The 23603-nt window shown below is 33.4% G+C and overlaps 1 protein-coding gene across 1 annotated transcript in view; it reads left to right on the top strand.

Moving 5' to 3' along the window:
* TMTC4 (transmembrane O-mannosyltransferase targeting cadherins 4) overlaps positions 1-22999 on the top strand; it is an 89899-nt gene extending 66900 nt beyond the window's left edge. Inside the window, exons 12-18 of the mRNA XM_051984073.1 lie at positions 149-228; positions 496-603; positions 703-844; positions 7733-7847; positions 9872-9984; positions 21283-21352; positions 22685-22999. Coding sequence (XP_051840033.1) covers positions 149-228; positions 496-603; positions 703-844; positions 7733-7847; positions 9872-9984; positions 21283-21352; positions 22685-22833 — 777 coding nt within the window. The 3' untranslated portion in view covers positions 22834-22999. The remainder of the gene's footprint in view (positions 1-148; positions 229-495; positions 604-702; positions 845-7732; positions 7848-9871; positions 9985-21282; positions 21353-22684) is intronic.
* Positions 23000-23603: the final 604 nt, after the last annotated feature.

Raw genomic sequence — 23603 nt, 5'->3', positions numbered from 1 at the left:
CCCTAAAGAACTTGACTAAATCAAGGCAATCCATTTTTGAAATATTTCATGTTTTAAGTTAAAAGAAGCCATAAATGCTAGTGCTATAGATTTAAAAAAATCTAGCCACCAATTGGTACAGTTGTGATTTGTAGTTTGTTTGTTTCAGGTACACTACAACATTGGCAAAAACCTGGCTGATAAAGGTGACCAGATCGCTGCCATCAGATATTATAGGGAAGCTGTAAGGTAGTGAGCACAGTACTTCATTGGATTGCTTAAAAAAAAAATGTGTGTGTGTGTGTGTGTGTGTGTGTGTGTGTATGTATGTGTTTAATTATATGAGAATCTATAAAATAACATAAGCATGTATACTATTCTATCTTCTCAGATTTATAGCATTTAATTTTGAATGACCAAATTACAAAGTACTATTGGCATTTCTTGATTGCATAATAAAATTACTAGGAATAAATGGTTTTTTGTTTGTGTTTTTTTCCCTCCCTTACGACTCAGATTGAATCCTAAATATGTTCATGCCATGAATAATCTTGGAAATATCCTGAAAGAAAGGAATGAACTACAGGAAGCAGAGGAGCTATTGTCTCTTGCTATACGAATACAGTGAGCAATATTTATAACAGAATATAGCATTGACAGAAAACAAAGTTATTCTTTACATTCTGGAGTTTGAACCTTTTTTTTTCTTTAATAATTTTCTAGACCAGACTTTGCTGCAGCATGGATGAATTTAGGCATAGTACAGAACAGTCTTCGGAGGTTTGGAGAAGCTGAGCGAAGCTACTGGACAGCAATTAAATACAGAAGAAAGTATCCAGATTGTTACTACAATTTAGGGCGTTTGGTAAGCTTGTGATTTATATTTGGCAGAAGAATGTTCATATCTGTGTATCTGTGACTATGTAGGATGTAGGAATTTAATTTCTTTTCTTGAAAATCTTTCATTAAAAAAAAAAAAAAATCCTTAAATTAAGAATGTTTCCAGTTTGATTTCATCAAAATTGATGGAAACGACAAATGCTATAGGTTAAACTAGAGAATAAGTTAAATTAGGAAAAATACCCTGTGAAGCCCTTTCTTCAACATCTTCTTGAAACCATCAGTTTGTTTTTTTATAACTTGAATGAATAAAAGCTCAATTTTAAAAAAACTCAAATTCTTGCTCAATCTTTCCTCCATCCTAAAGAGGCTAACTGTATTAATCAATAATTTAACTCAAAGCATGTATTTGTTATTTATCTTTCTGAATAATATACTATTATCTTTCTGAAAATAGAAATAATGATGCTTGACTCAGGGATATCAAGTCAGGGATGAATTCTTGTCTACAAAGTGCTTAAAACTATTTGATAAGAATCAAGAGACAATTGGTTTACTTATTGATTTATTTTTCAAGTCTTAAAAAAGAACATTCATTTAGAGCTTGATATGTTTTCTTCTTCCATAAAAACTAAAAGAAATAAATGATGTCCGTGTGTGTGTATATGTACACACTATGAATCCAAGCATTTTATTTTTAATTCCTAATTCTGTGTCAGAGAAAATTATTTTGCCAAAACTAGATTATAGTCTTTTTTTTATTATGTACTCAATATATCATAGAGTAATAAGACAGTCTCTCATTTATTAACTCAGTATACCCTAAGGAGGATTATATCTAAATTGATTTTAAACAGATACTTATCTTGCCTTAAACATCTATGGAGAAAAACTTCTCATTCACAAAAGTTCTTACCTAAGTTTTTCAATACTTCAAATTAAACCCTTTTTTTCCATCTATCTTTAGGGAAACTGAGGAAAAAGCTAAACACTATTCTGAACAGCTGAATAGCTGAAAAAACCATTCTTACATTTGAAGACTGTTGGTGTATATTTGAACCTTGTCTAGGCTTTTGGTTTTTGGCTTAGAGCATTCTCATTTGAACAGTAGAGTGGAGAGAACACTTGTCAACAGTGAGGGACTAAAGGGTCTAAACATTAGAACACAATTATGTATGGCATGAATTCTAATCTAGCTTCCTACTTAATGAGGGTGATGAAAAATAATTTTCAGAAAATTAAACTAACTGAAGCATTAAGACTTTTACTTATTTCAAAATCATTTTATAGAAAGGTCTGAGTTATTTAATTGCTCTTTTGCTTTCAAGCTTATATCTGTATATTTGTCATATTTTTTATCATTAATCATAAAATTTAAAACATTTACAATCTATTATATTGTAATGACATTCAAGTTGTATCAAAGGGCTTCATAATAGTCATTTAGTAGTGTACTAAGGACTTCATATAACTCTTCTTATAAATTTTTTTAATATCCATGCTTATTTGTGAGGTTTTTGCTATCTTGAAGTGTAGTAGTTTTAGAAAAGCTAAAAGTTAATGTCATGTAACTTTTGGCAGTTTTTTTTTTACCAACTTATCTTCTGATGCATATATTTGAATTTCATTTCAGTATGGTTCTATCCCAAATAGGTGTCCATATAATTCGTTCTAATTTGGGGGGAAGCTGTCTCTTCCTTTTTTTTTAGGATACTGTCTATAAAAGTGAAGACTTCCTGTAGCTTTTTATCTTGTATTTTAAGGTCCTTTTACTTTGCAGTTTATTGAATTATATAACTTTCTACACTATCTCTGGTAACTGTTGTCACTTTACGTCCTTGGAGTTGTGGAAAAGAGATAATTTAGTCTATATAGAGTTTATGGAAGAGTCACTTCATAAAGAATCTAATATAGAATATAAATTTATTTAGGTATTTGATGGCTAGTATATAAGTGCCTACCTATCTTAGAAAAGTGTTTTATATTAAATATTGCTTATTATGATTCTGTGAAATTATGTTGCCAAATGTTCTTGCTATTAATTTTAAAGATTTTGTTCTGCATTGCTGTTTTATGTTTTTTGTATTCTTGATAATTTTTTTTAAATCTCAATCTTCAATCTCTTTTAGCAGTTAAAACTTTTAAGTGAATTAAAGAATTGTAGAAGCCTGATAACTTGAAAGCTCGTTTCTTTAAATACTCTTTTGCCAAAAGAAAAACCTTGAGAGAAATTTGCTGCTTTCCCTTGCCTGATAACATTTATTTGTGCAGAACAAGTATCTTTAATAGGTTGGATCAGATAATGGATCAATTTGTTTAAATAAATATCAGCTAGGCCTTACACAAAGCCTTTCCTGTTTACTACATGACAAAGTAAATTTGATATATTTTCCAAAAAATATTCTTGGATCTTCCTAAACTACTCTTTATTCCATAAAAGATTCTACTTTGATGGTTCCTCATGTCATGGACTAACAGAGTTCTCAAAGGCTATTCTAGCACAGCAGGAACTTTGTCATTACCTTTAAAGATGGAAAGGTTTCCAAATAAAAGCCTCAATATAGACTTTTGGTTATTGTATCTTACCAAATTCACTAAGAGTTATTCCAAACAAGATTTATTTTAAGTGATGGTGAATTTTTTTTACCATCATAACATACTAAAAATACATTTTACCATCATAACATACTAAATTTTCCTAGATGATTTCATGGAGAAGACATAATAACTTGGGTCCTCTTATTTCTTTGTGGACTAATTATTTGTTGAAGACTTTATAAGTTCTGATTTCCAGATCAGCACAAAAAAAGAATGTCATTCTCCATAAAGCTGGCCTCCGAGTTTTTTTTTTTTAATTATGATATCCCATTAGTTTAAAAAAAAATCATACATATACCCAATATATATGTACTTGTGTCATATACATTCATGTTCTTGTACTATATATTGGACATTTTAAAAATGAAATAAAGATAAAATTTAAATATTTTAAAATTTTATTTTAATGACATAAAACAATTCATGTTTACTAAATAATAGTTTTTCATGTTAGTAGTATATTATATTATTTCATTTTGCTTATTCTGTTACTAAAACTTTCATTGACAATATTATTTAGTAAGGTCAGTCAATGAGAAACTTCTTATATTTGAATCCACATGTAAGTGGATATTTTTTAAATTCTAAGTCTGACATTTTGTGATGTATCAATTCAAAGTTTGATTCTAAATTCAAATTATTTTTTATTTGATTCTACTGTTTATCATAGCTGGAAAGGATGCTTCACATAGATGTGTAGTTCAAATGTAAGAAGTATACTATTGATTTTGCTTACTTAAAATGTAATTCTCAGTTTTCAATTCTAGTCACCAATTAAAAGTTTTTGTGGAAATTCAGCTAATAAATTTCCATGTCCCTGATGTCAGTTACTATTGTGTTGCATTTCTATATTTTAACAAATGAGTTCAAAAAACACTGAAGCTTTTTGTTTGGAAGATTTCTAAACAGGTTAGAAAGTTCTTTTTCCAAGTTTTTCAGGTGCAAGTATAGTGTTTTTATAGGTAACATTTTGTGGAAGTATTTCCAAACATATATTTGAAAAATGTTTTCTGGATAGCATGCATTTCTTTCAAAAAGTGGGTTTCGGTCAATGTTAAAATGATACCTTTACTTTGAAGCAACAGATTAAGTGGGTTTTTTTCTTCAAAAAATGTTTGCTAAATATTATATTACTGATAGCCACTTGTCAATATAAAAAGGTCAGCAAATTGAAATGTCTTTTTATTAAAGAATGCATAGGATAACTCACCTTTTAATTTGATGACTTTTGTATGCTTGGTCATGAAATAAACAACAGACTTCTATATATTAATTAACATATAATGCTTTTAAGGTTTGCAAAATGCTTTGCATATATTATTTTACTGAAAAAATTTGTTATGAAAGGATTTTTATATTATAACCCCCATTGGATTTCTTGTCAGATCTGATTAACATTATTTCTTTTATTTTGTAATGCGGCTAATCAAATATCTTGTTTTAGTAATAAAAATGGCAGCTTCACCATTTTCTTGTCTGCTTAGATTCATATTGTCCATGTTACCTTCAAACCATGGATCTTGGCAAGAATCTTTTTAAAACACTTGCTTATTTTGTGAAGGCTATTTGCTTAAAAGTAAATAATATCATATATAAATCCATTTAACCAGGCATCCAGAAATTGTAATTCCAGTATTCTTGAAGCAAACAAATGATTATTGACATCTTGCACTCTATGTGAAACATATGACCATTTGATACACAGATAGATTGAAGGTGCCAAATACTGTCAACTTCTATATTAAGTATTAACAAAGCTTAATTTTTCTTTAATAAAAAATGTAAATTCTAATGTTTTCTTAATGCATCTTATGATTTAGTTCATATCCCCATTCTAGGGAGCAATGATCTAGAAAAAGCTATCCAGTAAGAAAAGAAGTACATGGTTTTATAGATCCAGAAATAAAAGGAACCCTAGAAATTAGTCCAACTGAAGAAACTGAAACCTTAAAGAGTTATTTAGCATATCCAGATTCACACAGCTCATAAGCTTTGTGGTAGGAACAAACCTTGATATCAAATCCACCACTCTATCCACTAGACCGTACTACCGGATTAATGCTTTAAGAGTTAAGGTTATATTTTATAGTACTTCAGAACCAAAATTTCACCCGACTCAACTTGTTCTCAATTTTAATAACCATTGCAACATGAACTAAGCATTTTGAATTGCTAAAATAAGTTTGTTCCTGGTTATGTTAATAAATGGTATGATAGTGACTTTTGTCCTATTGATTTGTTCTAGTGACTCAATCCAATTGACTAAACATACAAGATTCTACTTGTCATTTGCTTATGAAAAGATGTGGTAGAAAGATTAATTATGTTGCCCATTGACACAGAAAGGAAAGTAAATGTTGATTTAATTGAGATACCTATGTTTACATTACTTCCTTTCCTTTTGAACTTTTCACCTAATTTCTGTCAAATAACAGAGGAAATGCTGTTGCTTTAGTTTCTAAGTAAAGCCATGCAAGAAATTATGACAGCACAAGTAAATGGAAGTTAGTAAATGTCTCCATAATTCATTAAATTTTTCTTTCTTTTGCATAATATGTCATTTGTTTGCTATGAAGGTCACAGGGCAAGTCAAAATGTTGCTGTTGTCTTATGAAAGGAAGACAGACTGGACAGTTTCTACTAGAATATGTACCATCCTTAAATCCTGATAAATTGCCATTACTGGCACCTTCACTAGAGTTAAAGAAACAAAACTATATTGAGATAAAGCTCTTATTAGAACTTAGTTAAAGAGGGCATGGGGTTAGAATCAAAGAAACCCATCTTTTTTTTTTTTTTTCTAAGTGTTTTGCTCACCAGTTATGCAAATTAAGAGACAACCATTTTAAATTCTAATGACTGATTTAAAAGTAAAATGAAACATAAAACCTTCCACCCACCTCCCCAAAAAAGGAATTTTTGATTTAAATGTGGTTTTGACACTCAAATTGTAAATTGTAAAAATTATAGAAAATAATGAGTGTGGTTTAAGGCATGACTTTTGGGATTTTTTTTCCACAGAGAATAGAAAGTATGCTTATTATAAAACTCACGGGTTTTTTTAGTATATAGGAACAACAAAGCTTAAGAGTCATTGATTAGTAACTAGAAGTAACAACTTTTAACAAAGACAAAGTTGACTTAATTTTTAAATAATATTACTGTGTGCTTTTATTTTAAAAAATAAAAAACTTATAACTCATCAATTTAACAAATATTAATTCAATATGCATTTTAAAATGCCTACTACATAAAAGTTACAGGGCAACCTCAGAACGAGGAACTCCTCATTCTGTCTCACCTCTGAAAAACTAGTAGTCTGACCCTAAACAAATAACCTACCTACAAAGTTGCCCACTCGAAGTTAATTCTTAAATTTTATTACCAATTGCCTAACTTAAGTGATATAAATTCCCCCATACCACTGAATTCAAAATCTAATCTGTATCTCTCTCACACACACACATACACATATATGAATAGGCAGCATAACTAGTTACTAGGGGATACAAAGAAAAGCACTTAAAATGCTTACCCTACCCTCAAGGAATTTAGAATTCATTGTTGAATACAACATGGAAACAGATAAATAGACTAAAATGTGAAGAGGCAGAGAGCACTGACAGCTGGTAGGATCAGGGAAGGCTTTTCATGGAATATAAAATCCTTGAGCTCTACAAGAAGCTAAGTGATGAAGAAAGAGGGCACTTGTACAGAACAATCTGTACAAAGGCATAAAGGTTGTAAAGGAAATGACCACTTCGGGGAACCACAAGAAGGAAAGTTTAATAGAAACATAGAGTGTGCTAAGGGGAATGTTAGAAAGTAAACTTGGAAAGGGAAGTTGGAGGCAAATTTTAAAGGACTTTAAATATTGTAGGCAGATATATGTATTACAATATCAATTCAGAAGTTATATGATAGATCTATTAGACAGGGAAAGAGATTGGAAACAGGTAAATCAATCGGGAGGTTATTGCCATAGTCCTGGAGAAAAATAGGACTTGAACAAGGATGGCTGTCATAAAAAGAGAAAAGATAGATGAGATAGATATTGTAGAGTACAGATACTTTGCAGTATATATAGTGTATGGGCAGAGAGGAAAGAAATGAATCAGGCTTTCAGCTGACTCCCTTTCTATAATGTGAATATAAATATTTTTAAAATATAGCATCATTAAATAGGATTTTTTTTTATCTTAAATGTTATTTGGAAAATTCAGTCTTCTAAATTTTAATTTAGTCACAGAAACTTAAAAAAAAGAGAAATGAAAATAAGGGGAGAAAATCACTTAAATTGTTACATTATTTTCAGTATGCAGACTTGAATCGTCCCCTAGATGCATTGAATGCATGGAGAAATGCAACTTTTTTGAAACCAGAGCACACTTTGGCTTGGAATAATATGATCATACTGCTTGATAATACAGGTATAGTTATTTTTAACAATGTGTTTGAACTTTAGTGATGGTGGTTCTATGTAAGTTCAAGATAATAACATAGTTATAATGTCACCTAATAAGAACTATACATGACTCATTTGTTTTTTTTAAGGTCTCAGATTAATCAGATTCATGTTTACTAAATGAAGCTTTCTTTTCTATCTGATTTTTAGCCATGTAAAATAAAAATTTTGAGAAAACTAAGATACCATTATAGCATTGTAAAATTTAAGGCTGATGTATTTAATTATTTGACAAATTTAGTCATTTGTCTAGACATAGCCAAGAAACCATTAAGTAAGGAGAAAAAATTAAAAAAAAAAAAAAACTCTTGCAAAAATTGATATACCCAAGCTTATGAACTTTAATCATGAGAGAGTCGCTTGGTCCATTTGTTTGTTCTTTACTTTTTAGAAATAGTTGTAACAGACTTAGTTAATCTGATATTCTAGCCCATAGGAAATTTGAAGGGTTAGGAAGTTTTATTGACCACAGGAACAATGATAATTGTAAAGAGTGATAGTTGGAGGCCTGATAAAAATCTGTAACCACACTTTTAAGTTTTAGAGTCACTGCCACATTTGGGGTTGCCCAATCACTCAACACGGTTTTATGTATTCCATAATTGTTTGTGAGACCCCTTTAGTAAAAGATTTCTGCATATAGGCCTAGTCTGAAAGCAAAGGAAAGAAAAGTAAAACTACAAATTCAAAAAACATAATAGGCTAAGATAATTAAATGTTGACATAAGTACCTACTACAGACCTTACAATCCTTGCCATATTAGGAAACAGTTAAAAACCTGATGTGATTGTGTATTCATACCTTTTCTTGATTGGATAATACTCAGTATACTCTCAATAATAAAAGAAAGTAGACAATACATTTAGAGAGATGCCTATCCAAATTCTTTTTAAGTTTGATAATTTAACTAGTTCAGTCATTTGACTTATTCATCCATGATGCCAGAGTAATAAGGTACTGAAAAACCATGAGCAGCTGAGAGAATTAAAAAGATGATCTAATCACATAGTTTTCATGATTATTCTTTCTAAAATAAAAAGCTAACAAAGAGATCTGTTGAGTTGCCTATATTAGTCTGTCTCTTAAGAGAATAAAAATTGATGGGGCAGCTAAAAGGTGCAGTGGGTAGAGCACCAGCCCTGAATTTGGGAGGATCTGAGTTCAGATTTGATGACTTAACACTTCCTAGCTGTGGGCAAGTCACTTAACCCCAATTGCCTCAGCAAAAAAAGAGAAAAAAATTGAATAAACGTACATAAATAAATATGTGTATATATATATATATATATATACATTTAAAGTTTTCAAGTAGGAATTTTAGGAAAAACTTATTGAAAGTTTTATCTATTCTACCTTTTTGATTATAACTAGCTTCTGTAAGGAAATACTTTCATATTACTGCTGAAGACTATAAAATATCCTTTAATAAAATACTATTTGAATATGATTACAATTGAAATAAATTGCAGGATTGTTCCCCATTATGAGGACCAGTTTATGTAAACATTCTGTTTCACTCTCCATTATGGATATATTATTATAAATTAATTACAAAGATGTAAAATCTTCAAATCTAAAGTTTTCTTTTTTTTAATTATTTTATGTTTTACTTTTTTTTTGTCTTCTTTTGGTTCAGTATACCATAAAGAAGAGAGCTGGCCTCAGAGCCAGAACTAGCACTCACTGTTCTATGAAATTCTTTTAAGATTATAACTTATGGTGTCCACCTGCATCAGTAGAGGGAGTTCCACTACTATAATTCCTAAAGAGAATTGCCTATAATAATAAAATAAAAGGTCCAGACCTTATTCTTATCCTTTGATCTATATTCTCAAGTTTCTTAAAATGAGTAAATAACTTCTTTTTTCTTAGCAATTTTGATTCGTTTATATGCATAACTTTTTAATTATAGGAAGATAGATCAAATACTAGGAAAATATTTTAAGGTATAATTCACTTTGTTGTTTTTTTCTGTTTCTTTATCCTAGGTAACTTAGCCCAAGCTGAAGCAGTTGGAAGGGAGGCATTAGAATTAATACCCAGTGATCACTCTATTATGTTCTCATTGGCAAATGTACTGGGGAAATCCCAAAAATACAAGGTTTGTAAACTGTAGTTCACAAGATTTTCTGTAATTAGAAATAGCATCTAATAAAAGCCACCAATATTACCTTTACATAGGGAAATCCAAAGGTAGTCCAAAATTATAATAAACTGATTTTACAAATGGAATCTACAGGTTTATTAGACAATGATATACTTGGTGTGGAGCATAATCAGTTTGTTTTCTTGAAGAAATTGTGCTAAAAGCAAATCTTCAAGATGGAAAATAAATACATGTATTTTCATGTCAGAATTCATACCTCTGCTTGAAAGGGAATAGACACACCAAAGGAAGGCTGTGTATTTTAAGAGCCATGAAAAAAGAAAAGTGGCTCAGCAGATCTGGGTCTTCCTTTTCTACAAAGGACAGGTTGCAGAGAAAGAATCCTCATGTCCTAAAGCAGGGGTCCTCAAACTTTTTAAATAGGGGGCCAGTTTACTGTCCCTCAGACTGTTGGAGGGCCAGACTGTAGTAAAAACAAAAACTTTGTTTTGTGGGCCTTTAAATAAAGGAACTTCATAGCCCTGGGGGAGGGGGATAAACATCCTCAGCTGCTGCATCTGGCCCGCGAGGACTCTCCCTAAATGAATCTTTCTGATAGTGAGATATGCACTCATAGTATAGCTACAACTAACCTTTTCTACTCCGAGTGCTTGGATTTGTTTGTTTCCATATCAGCCAGGGCTTTGGATTTTGTTTATGGGGTGACATCTTTTAAAAAAAATCATAATATAACCCAGGGAGCATAAATTAGGCCTACTGTGGTGTTCTTTTTCTTTTTTATAATATAATGGTTCTCTCTGAGAGCAGGTTTCTTGGGGATGTTTTCTGGAGGCAGCCTTAGTTTCAGTTCAGATCAATATCACCCCAAATGCAACCAGCTGTTAAAATCCAAACGTTTATTTTCTCCTTCCAAGTCTTATCTCTTTCCTTGGGCCCGGGTAGCTTTCTTAGAGGCCTATCCCACTCCTTGGTTCCAAGAGCTCTTGCAGCTTGTCTGCCAGCTTCTGCCTCCAGCTCTCTCTGAATCTTCTCAACTGACGCCTCCACTCGCTCCTGGCTCTCAGTCTCCCAGAATGCTCTTTGGCCCTGAGAGCTTCTTGCTTCTATGCTATACACTGAATGTATACCAATCATTATATTACTGGGAAACCATTATTTGTTGTAGGATTAAGTTAATGCTAAACTAGATTTAAACATTGTCTCCTCAATTCCAGTTAGTACCTTGTTTCAAGTTCTGGCCCATAACATCTTCTTATAGGATCAAATCAATCACTAAATTAGATAATTATTGTCTCTATCAATTCTAATGACTTAACACTTTGTAAGGATTCCAACATCTCCTGCTTTCTTTTGATTTAGAACATAAGGTGGTCATGACCTCCCTGACTTCTCAAGGAGGTGAGAACCCCAAAAAGAAGGTGATCATACCTTCCCTGACTGCTCAAAAAAGAAGTGAAAACACCATAAAAAGAAGGTGGTCACACCCTCCCTGACTTCTCAGGAAGGGAGATGAAAACACCAAAGGAAATGGGAAATCAAATCAGATTAGCGGGTTTCTGAAGGGGCTCACTTGAAACAGGTATATATAAATCCATCAATATGGGAGGTATTACACATAATTACATAAGCACATAGCAATATAACACAGGCTAGTAGTAATGTAACAAATAATATGAATCAACATGAGAATTTATACATGTCCAGAAGTCCTAGAAATAGTCCAAAAGGAATGCATTGTCCATTAGTTCATGTGCCAGGAATCCAATAATTCCTGCAGGCTTTGAAGTACTGCAATAGTCTCATCAACAATTTTTCTTCGTAAGGAATCCAATGATTCCTGCTGATTTTCAAAAACTGAAACAATCTCATCTTGTGTTGGAGAATCCAATGATTCCTGAAGATTTTGTTCTTAGGTCTTCTCCTTTGTTTCCAGATTTTTCTCTTTTTCTGTATCTCTCTGATAGACAAGGCAAATATGGCTCATTGGCACCCATCTGATTCCTTCTCTATCTGTAGAAATACAAGCAAACCCTCTTCCCCAAGCAGTTAACCTATCTAATTCCCTTCGTATTACCACTTTTGGGATTTCTCCTCATCATCTGGCAATTACATTGGAGCTGTTTAAACTGGGCACTGCCCTGTTGGGTTAAAAAGCCTGTCTTCTCTCCAACTGTAATCCTGATTGCTTTTCTGTTGGTTGATCACATCAGAGTCTTTTGTATGATATTTTGGAGCTGGGCCCTGCCTCTCATTTCTCTGAGTCAATCTACAGTCTGAAGCCCAGTGGAAGCCTTTGGTTGCATTTTGGACATGGGGTTTTAGGTCGTCTCTCAGTCTGTCTTCTCATTCTATCTCCATATCTACAATGAGCTCTCAAATGTCCAACTTTTCCACACTGAAAACATCGACAAGTTTCTCTAGAAGTCCCTTGCCAAGAGGGACCCTGTCTTCCCATGTTCATCATAGTTTGGGTATAATAAGCATTTATGCCCACTGTGGCACAGCGCCTTATAATCTCCTCTAAAGGAGCATCTTTGTCTAATCCCCATATAATTCTTTTGCAAACCTCATTGGCATCTTCCTTAGCTAGATGTCTGGTCATTATTTCTGTAGCTGCATTATCTCCAATGATTTTTATTATAGCAGTTTGCAAACGTCCCACAAAATCCGCAAAAGGTTCATTGCCCTATTTTTGTGAAGGCTTCCCCTCGATCTTTTTGTCTTGAGAAAGAACCCCAAGATTTTATTGCAGCCTTAGAAATTTGCTCATACACTGTTATGGAATAATAAATCTCTTCTGCATTCTCTCCGTACTGACCTTCACCAGCTAGTTGGTCAAAAGCGATTTGTACATTAGCTCCTGTTTGCCTGTTGCGTTGAGCTTGAATCCTACATAATTAATGAAACTCCAAAAGCCACAACAAATTTTATCCAGGTTCTAAACATAGCCTAGATATAGATTTCCAATCATTCGGGGTTAAGATTTCATAAGACAAATTATCTAGTAACATTTTAACATAAGAGGATGTAGCCCCATAAAGAGTGCAACCCTTTTTCAAATCCTTGAGTTTTTTCAAATTAAAAGGAGTATATCTTCTCCCTTTTTGACTTGAAGAGTCGAGCTCTTCAATCCCAGGATATGCATTTATAAAATCAGATACATCTTCTCCTTCATTTTTTGCCTTTTCTAATCTTATCATATTCTGCTTCACAGGAGAAGCTGATTGTGTTTCTGCCTCTCCCCCTCCTCCTTCTCCCTCCACCTATGAAGGGTTAATTGAGGAGGGAGGGTCATGAGATGTGGAAGTATCACACTCAAAATTGTACTTAACTCCATTCTTATCTGATTCTTCCTCCTTTTCACCTAATTTAATTGGCACTTCCCTCTCCTGCTCTTTCTTCTTTTTCCTTATTCTAACACTTAGATAATTTCCTAAAGCCAGTTGTATTAAATTACATGTATTAAGTGTGTCTTTGGAAATTGAGTCAGGTTCATTTTTATTGCAGAATTGACAAAGATCCTCTCCTACTAACTTCCACTCCATTGAGTTTAGATTAGAATTATAGTATTCACCTAGTAGCTCTCCTACTAATTTCCACTCATTTGGATCCAATTCTTTTTCCGTAGAGAACCAAGGACATATGTGCTTTACAGTTTCTAAAAGTTCAGTGATCTGCTTCAAAATTATAATCAAACCTTGGCTTTTCATAGCCTTGACAATGTTCTCTAAACATTTTCCTTGAACAGAAACAGAAAGCTAAACATCTGTCCCATCTTAGCTGAAATTCTACTCTTTTAACAAAATTTCTTTGTTGTACTCACCCTAATTTTTGGCTTGAGGAGACTTTTCCACTGGATTCAGGATCACAGGCTTTTCCACTGAGATCAGGATCGGAGAGCAGGGTCCTATCAGCCCCACGTTCAGGGCGCCAAAATGTGGTGTTCTTTTTCTTTTTTATAATACAATGGTTCTCTTTGAGAGCAGGTTTCTTGGGGAGGTTTTCTGGAGGCAGCCTTAGTTCCAGTTCAGATCAATATTACCCCAAATGCAGCCAGCTGTTAAAATCCAAACATTTATTTTCTCCTTCCAAGTCTTATCTCTTTCCTTGGGCCCGGGTAGCTTTCTTAGAGGACTATCCCACTCCTTGGTTCCAAGAGCTCTTGCAGCTTGTCTGCCAGCTTCTGCCTCCAGCTCTCTCTGAATCTTCTCAACTGACGCCTCCACTCACTCCTAGCTCTCAGTCTCCCAGAATGCTCTTTGGCCCTGAGAGCTTCTTGCTTATTTGCTATACACTGAGTATACACCAATCATATCACTGGGAAACCATTATTTGTTGTAGGATTAAATCAATGCTAAACTAGATTTAAACATCATCTCCTCAATTCCACTTAGTACCTTGTTTCAAGTTCTGGCCCATAACATCTCCTTACAGGATCAAATCAATCATACTGAACCATGCTAAATTAGATAATTATTGTCTCTATCAATTCTAATGACTTAATACTTTGTAAGGATTCCAACAGCCTACATATGATTGGTTTTTGTTCTCCTCATCTGTGACACATGATAGAGTAGCTGTGACCATTTAGATTTAGAAACACACACATGTATACACTCACACATACCTACATACTTATACACATAAAACATACTTTAGCACTGATACTGGCACTAAATATGAACCCAAAATATACTACAAAATGAGTTTGTATCGTGATCACAGGATTAACAGTGCAAAGATGAAAGGGACTTCAGAAATAGTCCAACCCTCTACTTTTATAAATAAGGAAACATTGCCAGATAAATTAAATAATCCACCTGATATCATACATATAAACAAGATTCAGAGGCAGAATTTGAATCCAGATGCTATAACTCCAGAAAAAGATGTTTAACCACATTTGTGTCTTGGACCCCTATGACTATTTGGTGAAACCGGTAGACCCCTTCTCCATGATTCTAAATCTACAAAAGAAAATGTGTAGAATTATGAAGAAACAAATTACATTGTTACAGTATCAAAATATTGTTCAATGTATCTTAGTTAAGAACCTCTGCTCTAGAACCAGAGCTCCGAATCAATCATGCTACCAGAGGGTAGACTACAATTCTCAGTATTTTCAAGAAAAACATGCCTACCTTACATTTTCATGGAAAAAGTATTCTTCTGTTTCAAAATTATCATCTTCTTTGATAACTAATATAATGAATAAAAAATACTCTTTCATAATATTTCAAATTTGATTCCTTTTGTTTTTCAGGCATTATGAACTTAGCATATGGTATTTGGAAAATGTTGACTGATTAACTGGTTCTACCCTATTCTAGAGTAATAAAATATTTCATTCAATATAAATTTAATTTTTTTCTCAAGAAATTATTTTTTAAAATAGCTTTTTATTTTTCAAAAACCATACAAAAGATAGTTTTCAACATTCACCCTTGCAAAACCTTTATGTTCCAGATTTTTCTCCCTTCCTTCCCCTTCCCTAGAGAGCAAATAATCCAGTATAGATTAAACATGTACATTTTTTCTAATCATATTTCCAAATTTATCATGCTGCTCAAAAGAATAAGAAAAAAAAGGGAAAACAGAAAAACAAAAACAACAAAGTAAAAATACTATGTCATGCTCCATATTTAGTTACCTTAGTTCTCTCTCTGGATGCAAATGGCTCTCTCCATCACAAATCTTTGGAATTGGCCTGAATCACTTTTTTTTTTTTTAAGGGCCACATCCATCACAGTTGATCATCACATAAATTTCTTGTGACTATATACAATGTTCCCTTGGTTCTACTCACTTCACTTAGTATGAGTTCATGTAAGTCTCTACAGATCTTTCTGACATCACCCTGTGATTGTTTCTTATAGAACAATAATATCACATAACATTCATATGTAATAATTTATTCAGCCATTTTTCAACTGATGGGCATCCACTCAGTTTTCAGTTCCTTGCTACTTCAAAAAGGGCTACCACATTTTTTGCAAATATGGTCCTTTTCCCCTTTCTTTGATTTCCTTGGGATATATACCTAGTAGCCCTTTGGGTATAGTTCCAAATTGCCCTCCAGAAAGCTTGGATCAGTTCACAACTCCACCAACAATGTTCATTGTAAAATTTCTACCACAATCATAAATTTAGTCCCATTGCTCATACTTATGACTGATAGTGTCATTATTGCTTCCCTGTGCTTTAAAAAAAATAATCTTTCTAAATTTTGCTTAGAAAACAAGATTTTTTGGTCAAAACATCCTTGTATAAGGAGAAAAGTGAATTTTTTTTGTCTTTTGTTTAGGTTCATATATCTAGCTGTCTATGTTAGGGCATGGCAGTTTTAATTCCAGAAACCCCATCTAGTAAATCTTTATCACTGTATTGCCTATACAGTCATTGCTTTTTTTAGTCATCTCACAGCCTATAAATGGGAGCTTTTTGCTTTACATTATTTCTTTTGATTTCCACTTCATATTGCATTTTTTTTAGATGAACTTGAAAATGCCTTGTAAGGCAAGGACAGACAGCCAGGTTTCCCATTTCCCCAAATATCTTATAGTATAAATGTACAGAACATTGAGAAAAAATAATATAGAAGAAAAAAATCTATTACAAAGAATTTTAATGTGCGTTTCATTGGGGCAATGGATATAATATTTATGTGTACCTCCTTGAACCATGATACTATATGAGTAGTGTAGCATTTATTAAATAGTTACAAGTTAGGAATTCAGAATTTTGTGAACATATTTATTATAATAGAAATTTGTCATGCAATTTCCTCAGGAACACAATGCAATGGGTAGAGTGCCAGGCCTGGAGTCAGGAAGACTCATCTTCGTGAGTTCAAATCTGGTCTCAGCTAGCTGTGTGACCATAGATAAGTCATTTAACCCTGTTTGCTTCAGTTTCTTTCTGTGTAAAATGAGCTGAAAAAGGAAATGGTAAAAATCACTCCAAATTCTTTGCCAAGAAAACCCCAAATGAGGTCACTAAGAGTTGGGCACAATCAAGAGGACTAAACAACAAAAAAAAGTTAATAAATGTATTAACAAGTACATCTAATGCTATTTGATCATCTACTTCCCTTTTCTTGCTTTATTGTATTCCATATATGGATGATATAGTGCTGGATTATGAAATAGACTTTTGTTTGTGTCATAGAATGGCAGGAAAATGGGAATTCTGGGAAGGAAGGACCCTCTCGCCATTAAGTAACTCTGATGCTAAATAACTGTTAATATCAGAAATCAAGTGAGCACACCACTCCAGCCTTGCATCCTTCTCAGAACTCATAACATCCATTGTAGGTGACACTAATTTTATTATTATTAGAATAACTGATGTGTATATAATGCACTTTAGGTTTACAAAATGTGATAGAAACAATCTGGCATTTCACAACAACCTTGTCAAGTCAACACTACAGATATTTTCATTTTTCAGATGTGGAAACTGAGATTGAGAAATTAAGTGACTTGTCTGGTTTTTGTAAAGGGAAGATAATAAGACTACAACATACTACTTTGGCAGTTATACAAAGTTGGTTAGGATTTTATTGGTTTACACATTTCTCTCAAAAAAAAAAAAAAATACAAGTACAAAATGCCCATGCTCTGGAGCACTTACAAGTTGGGTCTCCAAACTATGAGAGCTAATTCTTCCTGCAGGGTTCTGTGGGGCCAATTTTATTTTGATTCAAAGTATTTCCAAAGCCCTTAATGTTTGTTTTTGGGTTTTTTTTTTTTTGGGGGGGGGGGATTGTTTGTTTTCTGGTTATACATGTACATTCATTTTTTAAAAACATTTCTTTATGAATCATGTTGAGAGAGAAAAATCAGAACAAAAGCGAAAAACCATGAGAGAGGAAAAAAAAAAAAAAACAGAAAAAAGAGTGAACAAAGCATATATTGATTTATATTCAGTCTCCATAGTTTTCTCTCTGGATATAGATGGCATTTTTCATTCAAAATTTATTGGGATTGCCTTGGCTCACTGAACTGCAGAGAAGGACCAAGGCTTTCATAGTCGATCATCACACAATCTTGCTGTTAGAGAGTACATTGTATTCCTAATTCTGCTTGTTTTAATCAGCATTACTTTATGTAAATCTTTCCAGGTCTTTCTAAAATCTTCTTGTTCATCATTTTTTAATAGAAAAATAATATTCCATTACAAAGTCCTTACTGTTGTACTTTCCTTTTGTCAATTGGTCTATCAATTGATAGTTAGATATGCTTAACTAACTTTAGAAAGGAGTTTTTACTAAGATGCTGTAATAAGATTGAGTGGAATAAAACATCCTCCCAAAAGTCAGTGACACAATCTCCTACTAGTATGTGGTCATCTTCTAAAAGAAGGGTTCTTATCGTGGGATCAGCAAAAACTTTTTAAGAAAATATTTCAATAACTATATTGCAAAATATTTGGTTTCCTTTGTAATTCCAGTAATCCCATGTATTTTATCATATGCATTTAAAAACATTCTGAGAATATTAACAATAACAACAATAAAATAACATCTAATATATAGCCTCTCCTATATAATTAACACTGTACTAAATGCTTTACAAATATCTTTTTTATCCATATAATAATCCTGGGAGATAGGTGCTGTTATCTCATTTTACTGGGAAGAAAACTGAGGCAAACAAAAATTAAATGATTCACCCATTGCCACACAGATAATAAGTATTTGTAGCTAGACTTGAACTCAGACCTGCTTCATTCCAAGCCCAAGGTTCCATCCACAATACCATCTAGCTGCAGGGTTTCCCTATTCTGCCAAATAAGAATATGACCAAAAAAAAAAAGTTTAAAACCCTTGTTCTAAAATATGGAAATTAACATAGGAGTTAAAGCAATGCCCATGAAAACATAGCCATTTAATTTGTCTCCATCAAGAAATACCAGATTACCTGGTGTTAAGGAAGGCCATTTACCCAAACCTTTCTTGACCTCCAGTATCATATTTCCAAATACATATGGGATATCTTGAACTGGTTATCCCATAGACACTTCAAACTCAACATATCTAAAACTGGACTCTTCTTTCCCTCCAAATCTTTCCCTCATCCTTACTTCCCTATTACTTTTTAGGTTACTGCCATCCCACCCTACCCAGTCACTAAGGTTTAAACTCTAGGTATTATTCTCAACTCACTCTTGCTTCCCATATCCACTTTCAAAGGCCAATCAATTCTTCCTTCACATTATCTCTCTTCTATGGCTCCTACTCTCCCCTGACACTGCTACCTACCCCACCCCCGGTGCATCCCCTCATTCTTAGACTATTGCAGCAGCCAGTTGGTTGGTCAGTTTTACTGCCTCCAGTCTCTGGCCACTCCAGTCCATGCTCTACTCAGAGGCCAAAATGATCTTCTTAAAGTAGAGGTCTTATTGTATCACCTCACTGTTATTTTCCAGGATCAAAGATTAAATTTCCAGTTTGGGTTTTAAAAGTCCTTCATAAACTAGATTTGTCCTACCTTTCCAATGTTCTTATACCATATTCCCTTAATATTTAGTGACACCAGCTTCTTTGTTTTTCCTGAAACAAGATATTTCAATTCCCAATCACATTTTCACTGACAGTCCCCCATGTCTAGAATTCTCTCCCTTTTCATCTCTGCCTCCTGGCTTCCTTCAGGTCCTAAGTAAATATCCAACCTTCTACAGCCTTTCAGAAAGCTTTTCTCTAGCCTCCTTAATATTTATGCTTCCCTTCTGAGATTATCCTGACTGTCTTAATTGTGCATTATTGCTTGCATGTTATTTCAATGTAAGTGAGCTCCTTGAGAACAGAACCTGGAGTTTTTTGTTTTTGTTTTTCTTTAACATTCATTATATTCTCAGTGTCTTAGCATAGTATTTGGCACCATCTCCCTTTCCTACTTTGGCCTCAATAATTCCCTTCCTTATCACCTCAGTGGGAATCCTGCCATTTATGCTTCAGCCAACACCATCACAACCACATTAATTTTCTTAAGGTGTTATTTTGGTCATTGGTATATTGTTATCATAGGATTTTTTTGTTTATTTGTTTTGGTAGTAGACAGTTGGTTAGAATATAAGGATCACAGGCTAAAGAATAACTTTGTAGATATAAACAGAATTTTCAGAAGAAGAAATTAAAACCATTTTATATGAAAAAAAATTCTCTAAATTACTGTTGATAAAATGTGAATTAAGACAACTCTGAGATACCACTACACACCTCTCAGATTGGCTAAGATGACAGCATTTAATGCTGAATGTTGGAGGGGATGTGGGAAAACTGGAACACTAATACATTGTTGGTGGAATTGTGAATGGATCCAGTCATTCTGGAAAGAAATCTCAAACTCTTCCCAAAGGGCTATCAAATTGTGCATACCAATTGATCCAGCAGTGTTTACTGGGATTATATCCTAAAGAGATCTTAAAAGAGGGAAAGGGACTCACATGTGCAAAAATGTTTGTGGCAGCCCTTTTTATAGTGACAAGAAACTGAAAACTGAGTGGATGCCCATCAGTTGGGGAATAGCTGAATAAGTTATGGTATATGAATGTTATGGAACACTATTGTTCTGTAAAAAAATGATCAGGAGGATGATTTTAGAGAGGCCTGGAGTAATATGAATTGATACTAAGTGAAATGAGCAGAACCAGGAGATCATGGTACACAGCAACAACAAGACTATACTGTGATCAATTCTGATGGACCTGGCCATCAGTGAGATGATTCAGGACAGTTCCAATGGTCTTGTGATGGAGAATCATCTGTATCCAGAGAGAGCACTGTGGGGACTGAGTGTGGATCACAACATAGTATTTTAACATTTTTTGTTGTTGTTTGCTTGCTTTTTGTTTTCTTTCTCATTTTTTCCCTTTTTGATCTGATTTTTTCTTGTGCAGCATGATAATTGTGGAAATATGTATAAAAGAATTGCATATGTTTGGCATATATTGGATTACTTGCAGTCTGAGGGAGAAAGTGGGGTAAGAGAGAAAAAAATTTGGAACACAAGGTTTTGCAAGGGTGAATGTTGCAAACTATGCATATATTTTGAAAATAAAAAGCTTTAAAAAAAATAAAAATAAAGAACTTTGCAAACCATGGGCCACGGAGGCCAATATGCTTTTTTGTTGTTGCTGTTGATTTTTTTTTCAGTTCCAAATTCTCTCTCTCTCCATCCACTGCTCCCTACTCATTGAGAAGACAAGAAATACAATTCCCATTATAGTTCACATGCTTTTAAATAATCTGTACAAGTATTTTTCATTTTGACATCTCAATTATTTACTTAGGAATCTGAAGCTTTATTCCTGAAGGCAATTAAGGCCAATCCAAATGCTGCAAGTTACTATGGTAATTTGGGTAAGATACTTTTTTTTTTCCATTATGAATCTTACCATAGTGTAGTTTCTAATGAAGTAGTTTCATTATTTAAAGCAGTGTTCAGAGAATTGTTTTAGACTTACTTGTCTGTGCTGCCCTCTAAAAACAGAAAGGCAAAAATGCATACTTCAGGATTCCCTTCATTAGGTTTCCTTCATGTCATTCTTGCAACCGTGTTTCAGATTTTTAAACCTAGCCATGGTTGCCATGACCAATAGATAAATTCATCACCAGTTAGATATTAAGGTTTTCATGATGATTCTCTGTAGTTACACTGGTCCTCAGACAAACAAGTATATCAAAGAAACTGTATTTGAATCTATTGAGGTCTAGATTTGGGGTACCTAAATGAAATTAGGGTTTAGTTGAGGTCTAGTGGCAGGTTTGGGGTACAAGGAGAGCTCCCCTGCAACTCCCTTGGATTTGGCGCAAGGATACAGTGGTAAATGAGGTCTAGTAGTGGCGTGAGTCCCCAATAAAAGCATTTTTTGGCCCAAAAGCTGGTTTATTATTGGGTTTGCAAGTAAGGAGATAGGTGAAGGTAGAGATAAGGAGGGCACCAAACAGAGGGTCCAGTGGACAGAGGGTCCTCACATGGCTAGAATGTTTGGAATCTCTGCAAAGAGGGGGTCCCAGCAGCTCCCTTTTATAATGGGAGATTTAGCTCAAGGGGCTTTTGGGTGTAGCCCGAAAGTTGGCTCAGATTTGGGTGGAGCTGGGACAGGTCCAGATCTTCTATTGGAATTCAAAGGGACCAAGATTTGTGAGTCAGAGGGTAATTGCGTTAACTAGGGGGGGTTTGGGAATCAAAGATAGAAATCTTTCCCACTTCAAATCCTTTCCAGCATAGTAGGAGCTCTCAGAATTGGCACTTTTGGCTTTACTTTTGAATGCCTAATTAAGCATGTTACAATGAGGCATTAGAATTAATTGTTTTGTTCTTTCTTTTAATGTGGGTCCTGAGGCCTCATCCTTCCCAGGTGATATGGGAATCTTCTAGATCTTCTAGATGATCTTCTATCTTCAGGTTTAGGATAGGGGAGATGTTTGGGCCCTTGACTGAAAAATAAATTCACTATACCTTATTTCTTGTATTACATATTTTATTTATATGAAAAAATAACCACATGCCTAAACCTAAAAGATTAAAATTTTAGCACAATCTAGAAAAAATCAGCACTAACCTTAATAAAAGTTTGCCCTGTATCAATGCTGTGATGTATTTTAATGTTTTTTTCCTTCAAGAAATGATTGAAAGTTTTGCAAATTATGCAGAAAGACTTCCAATAAAAACTGCTCTTGCTGTTTCAGCTGTGCTTTACCACCGTTGGGGAAACTTTGACTTAGCCAAGAAATACTATGAAATTTCTCTGAAGCTTGACCCTCTGGCACCAGGGACCAAGGAAAATTACAATCTACTAAAAAGAAAACTAGAACAATTGCAAACAAATAGTGTTTGATCATTCTTTTCTCTCTCTTTTGTCTCGCATGATACAGATCATTAATGTCTTATGGTTTTTTTTAACCATGTAAAAAAGTTTTAGTAAATGGTGTTAAATTTGATTTTTTTATATGAAAACAAAATAAAAACATGAACGTACCAAAAAACTATTGCAGCTCCAACAATATGCGTGATGTTTTTTATTGGAAATGCATTTTTTTCCAGCCAACTTATAAGTTCTAAAAATTCAACTCTAGGATAAAGACATTTTCCAATTTTAAAAAAATATATATCTTCAGCTAACTTAATTTCTACCAAACCAAAATTTACAATGGACATGTGAAAAATAGTTAAGCATCAGTGAACAACATTCATCTTGATGGAGAATTGACAAAACTGATTTGAGAAATTTACACAAATACCACAAATATTTCTCTATTTGTAGAATGCTTTTTTTATTTAATGACAAAAATGAACAAAGTTTTTGTGTTTGATCTACTCTCTGATTAGTATACTTTATATACCATAAACATTAAAGGAAATGCGTGTGTGTATATGTATGTAAACAGGGAAAGAATAATTGAGCCAAGAATTAGAAAGTTTAGCTTCTTCCTTTGTTCTAAATATTTATTTTCTTTAGGAAGAAATTAAGTCGTGCAATATTTCTATTTGTTCAGTAGAACATTATGGATTATCCTTAATTGTTGACATCCACATAAAAATTCAAGTTAGTTTCCTGGGGAAATGTATAGCATTTCTTAGATAAAGATTAAGATTTTTTTTCATTAA

The sequence above is a fragment of the Antechinus flavipes genome, chromosome 3 (assembly GCF_016432865.1).
Source record: "Antechinus flavipes isolate AdamAnt ecotype Samford, QLD, Australia chromosome 3, AdamAnt_v2, whole genome shotgun sequence".
Lineage (NCBI taxonomy): Eukaryota > Metazoa > Chordata > Mammalia > Dasyuromorphia > Dasyuridae > Antechinus > Antechinus flavipes.
The sequence above is the reverse complement of the archived record's forward strand: the minus strand, read 5'-3'. Positions and strand labels throughout refer to the sequence as shown.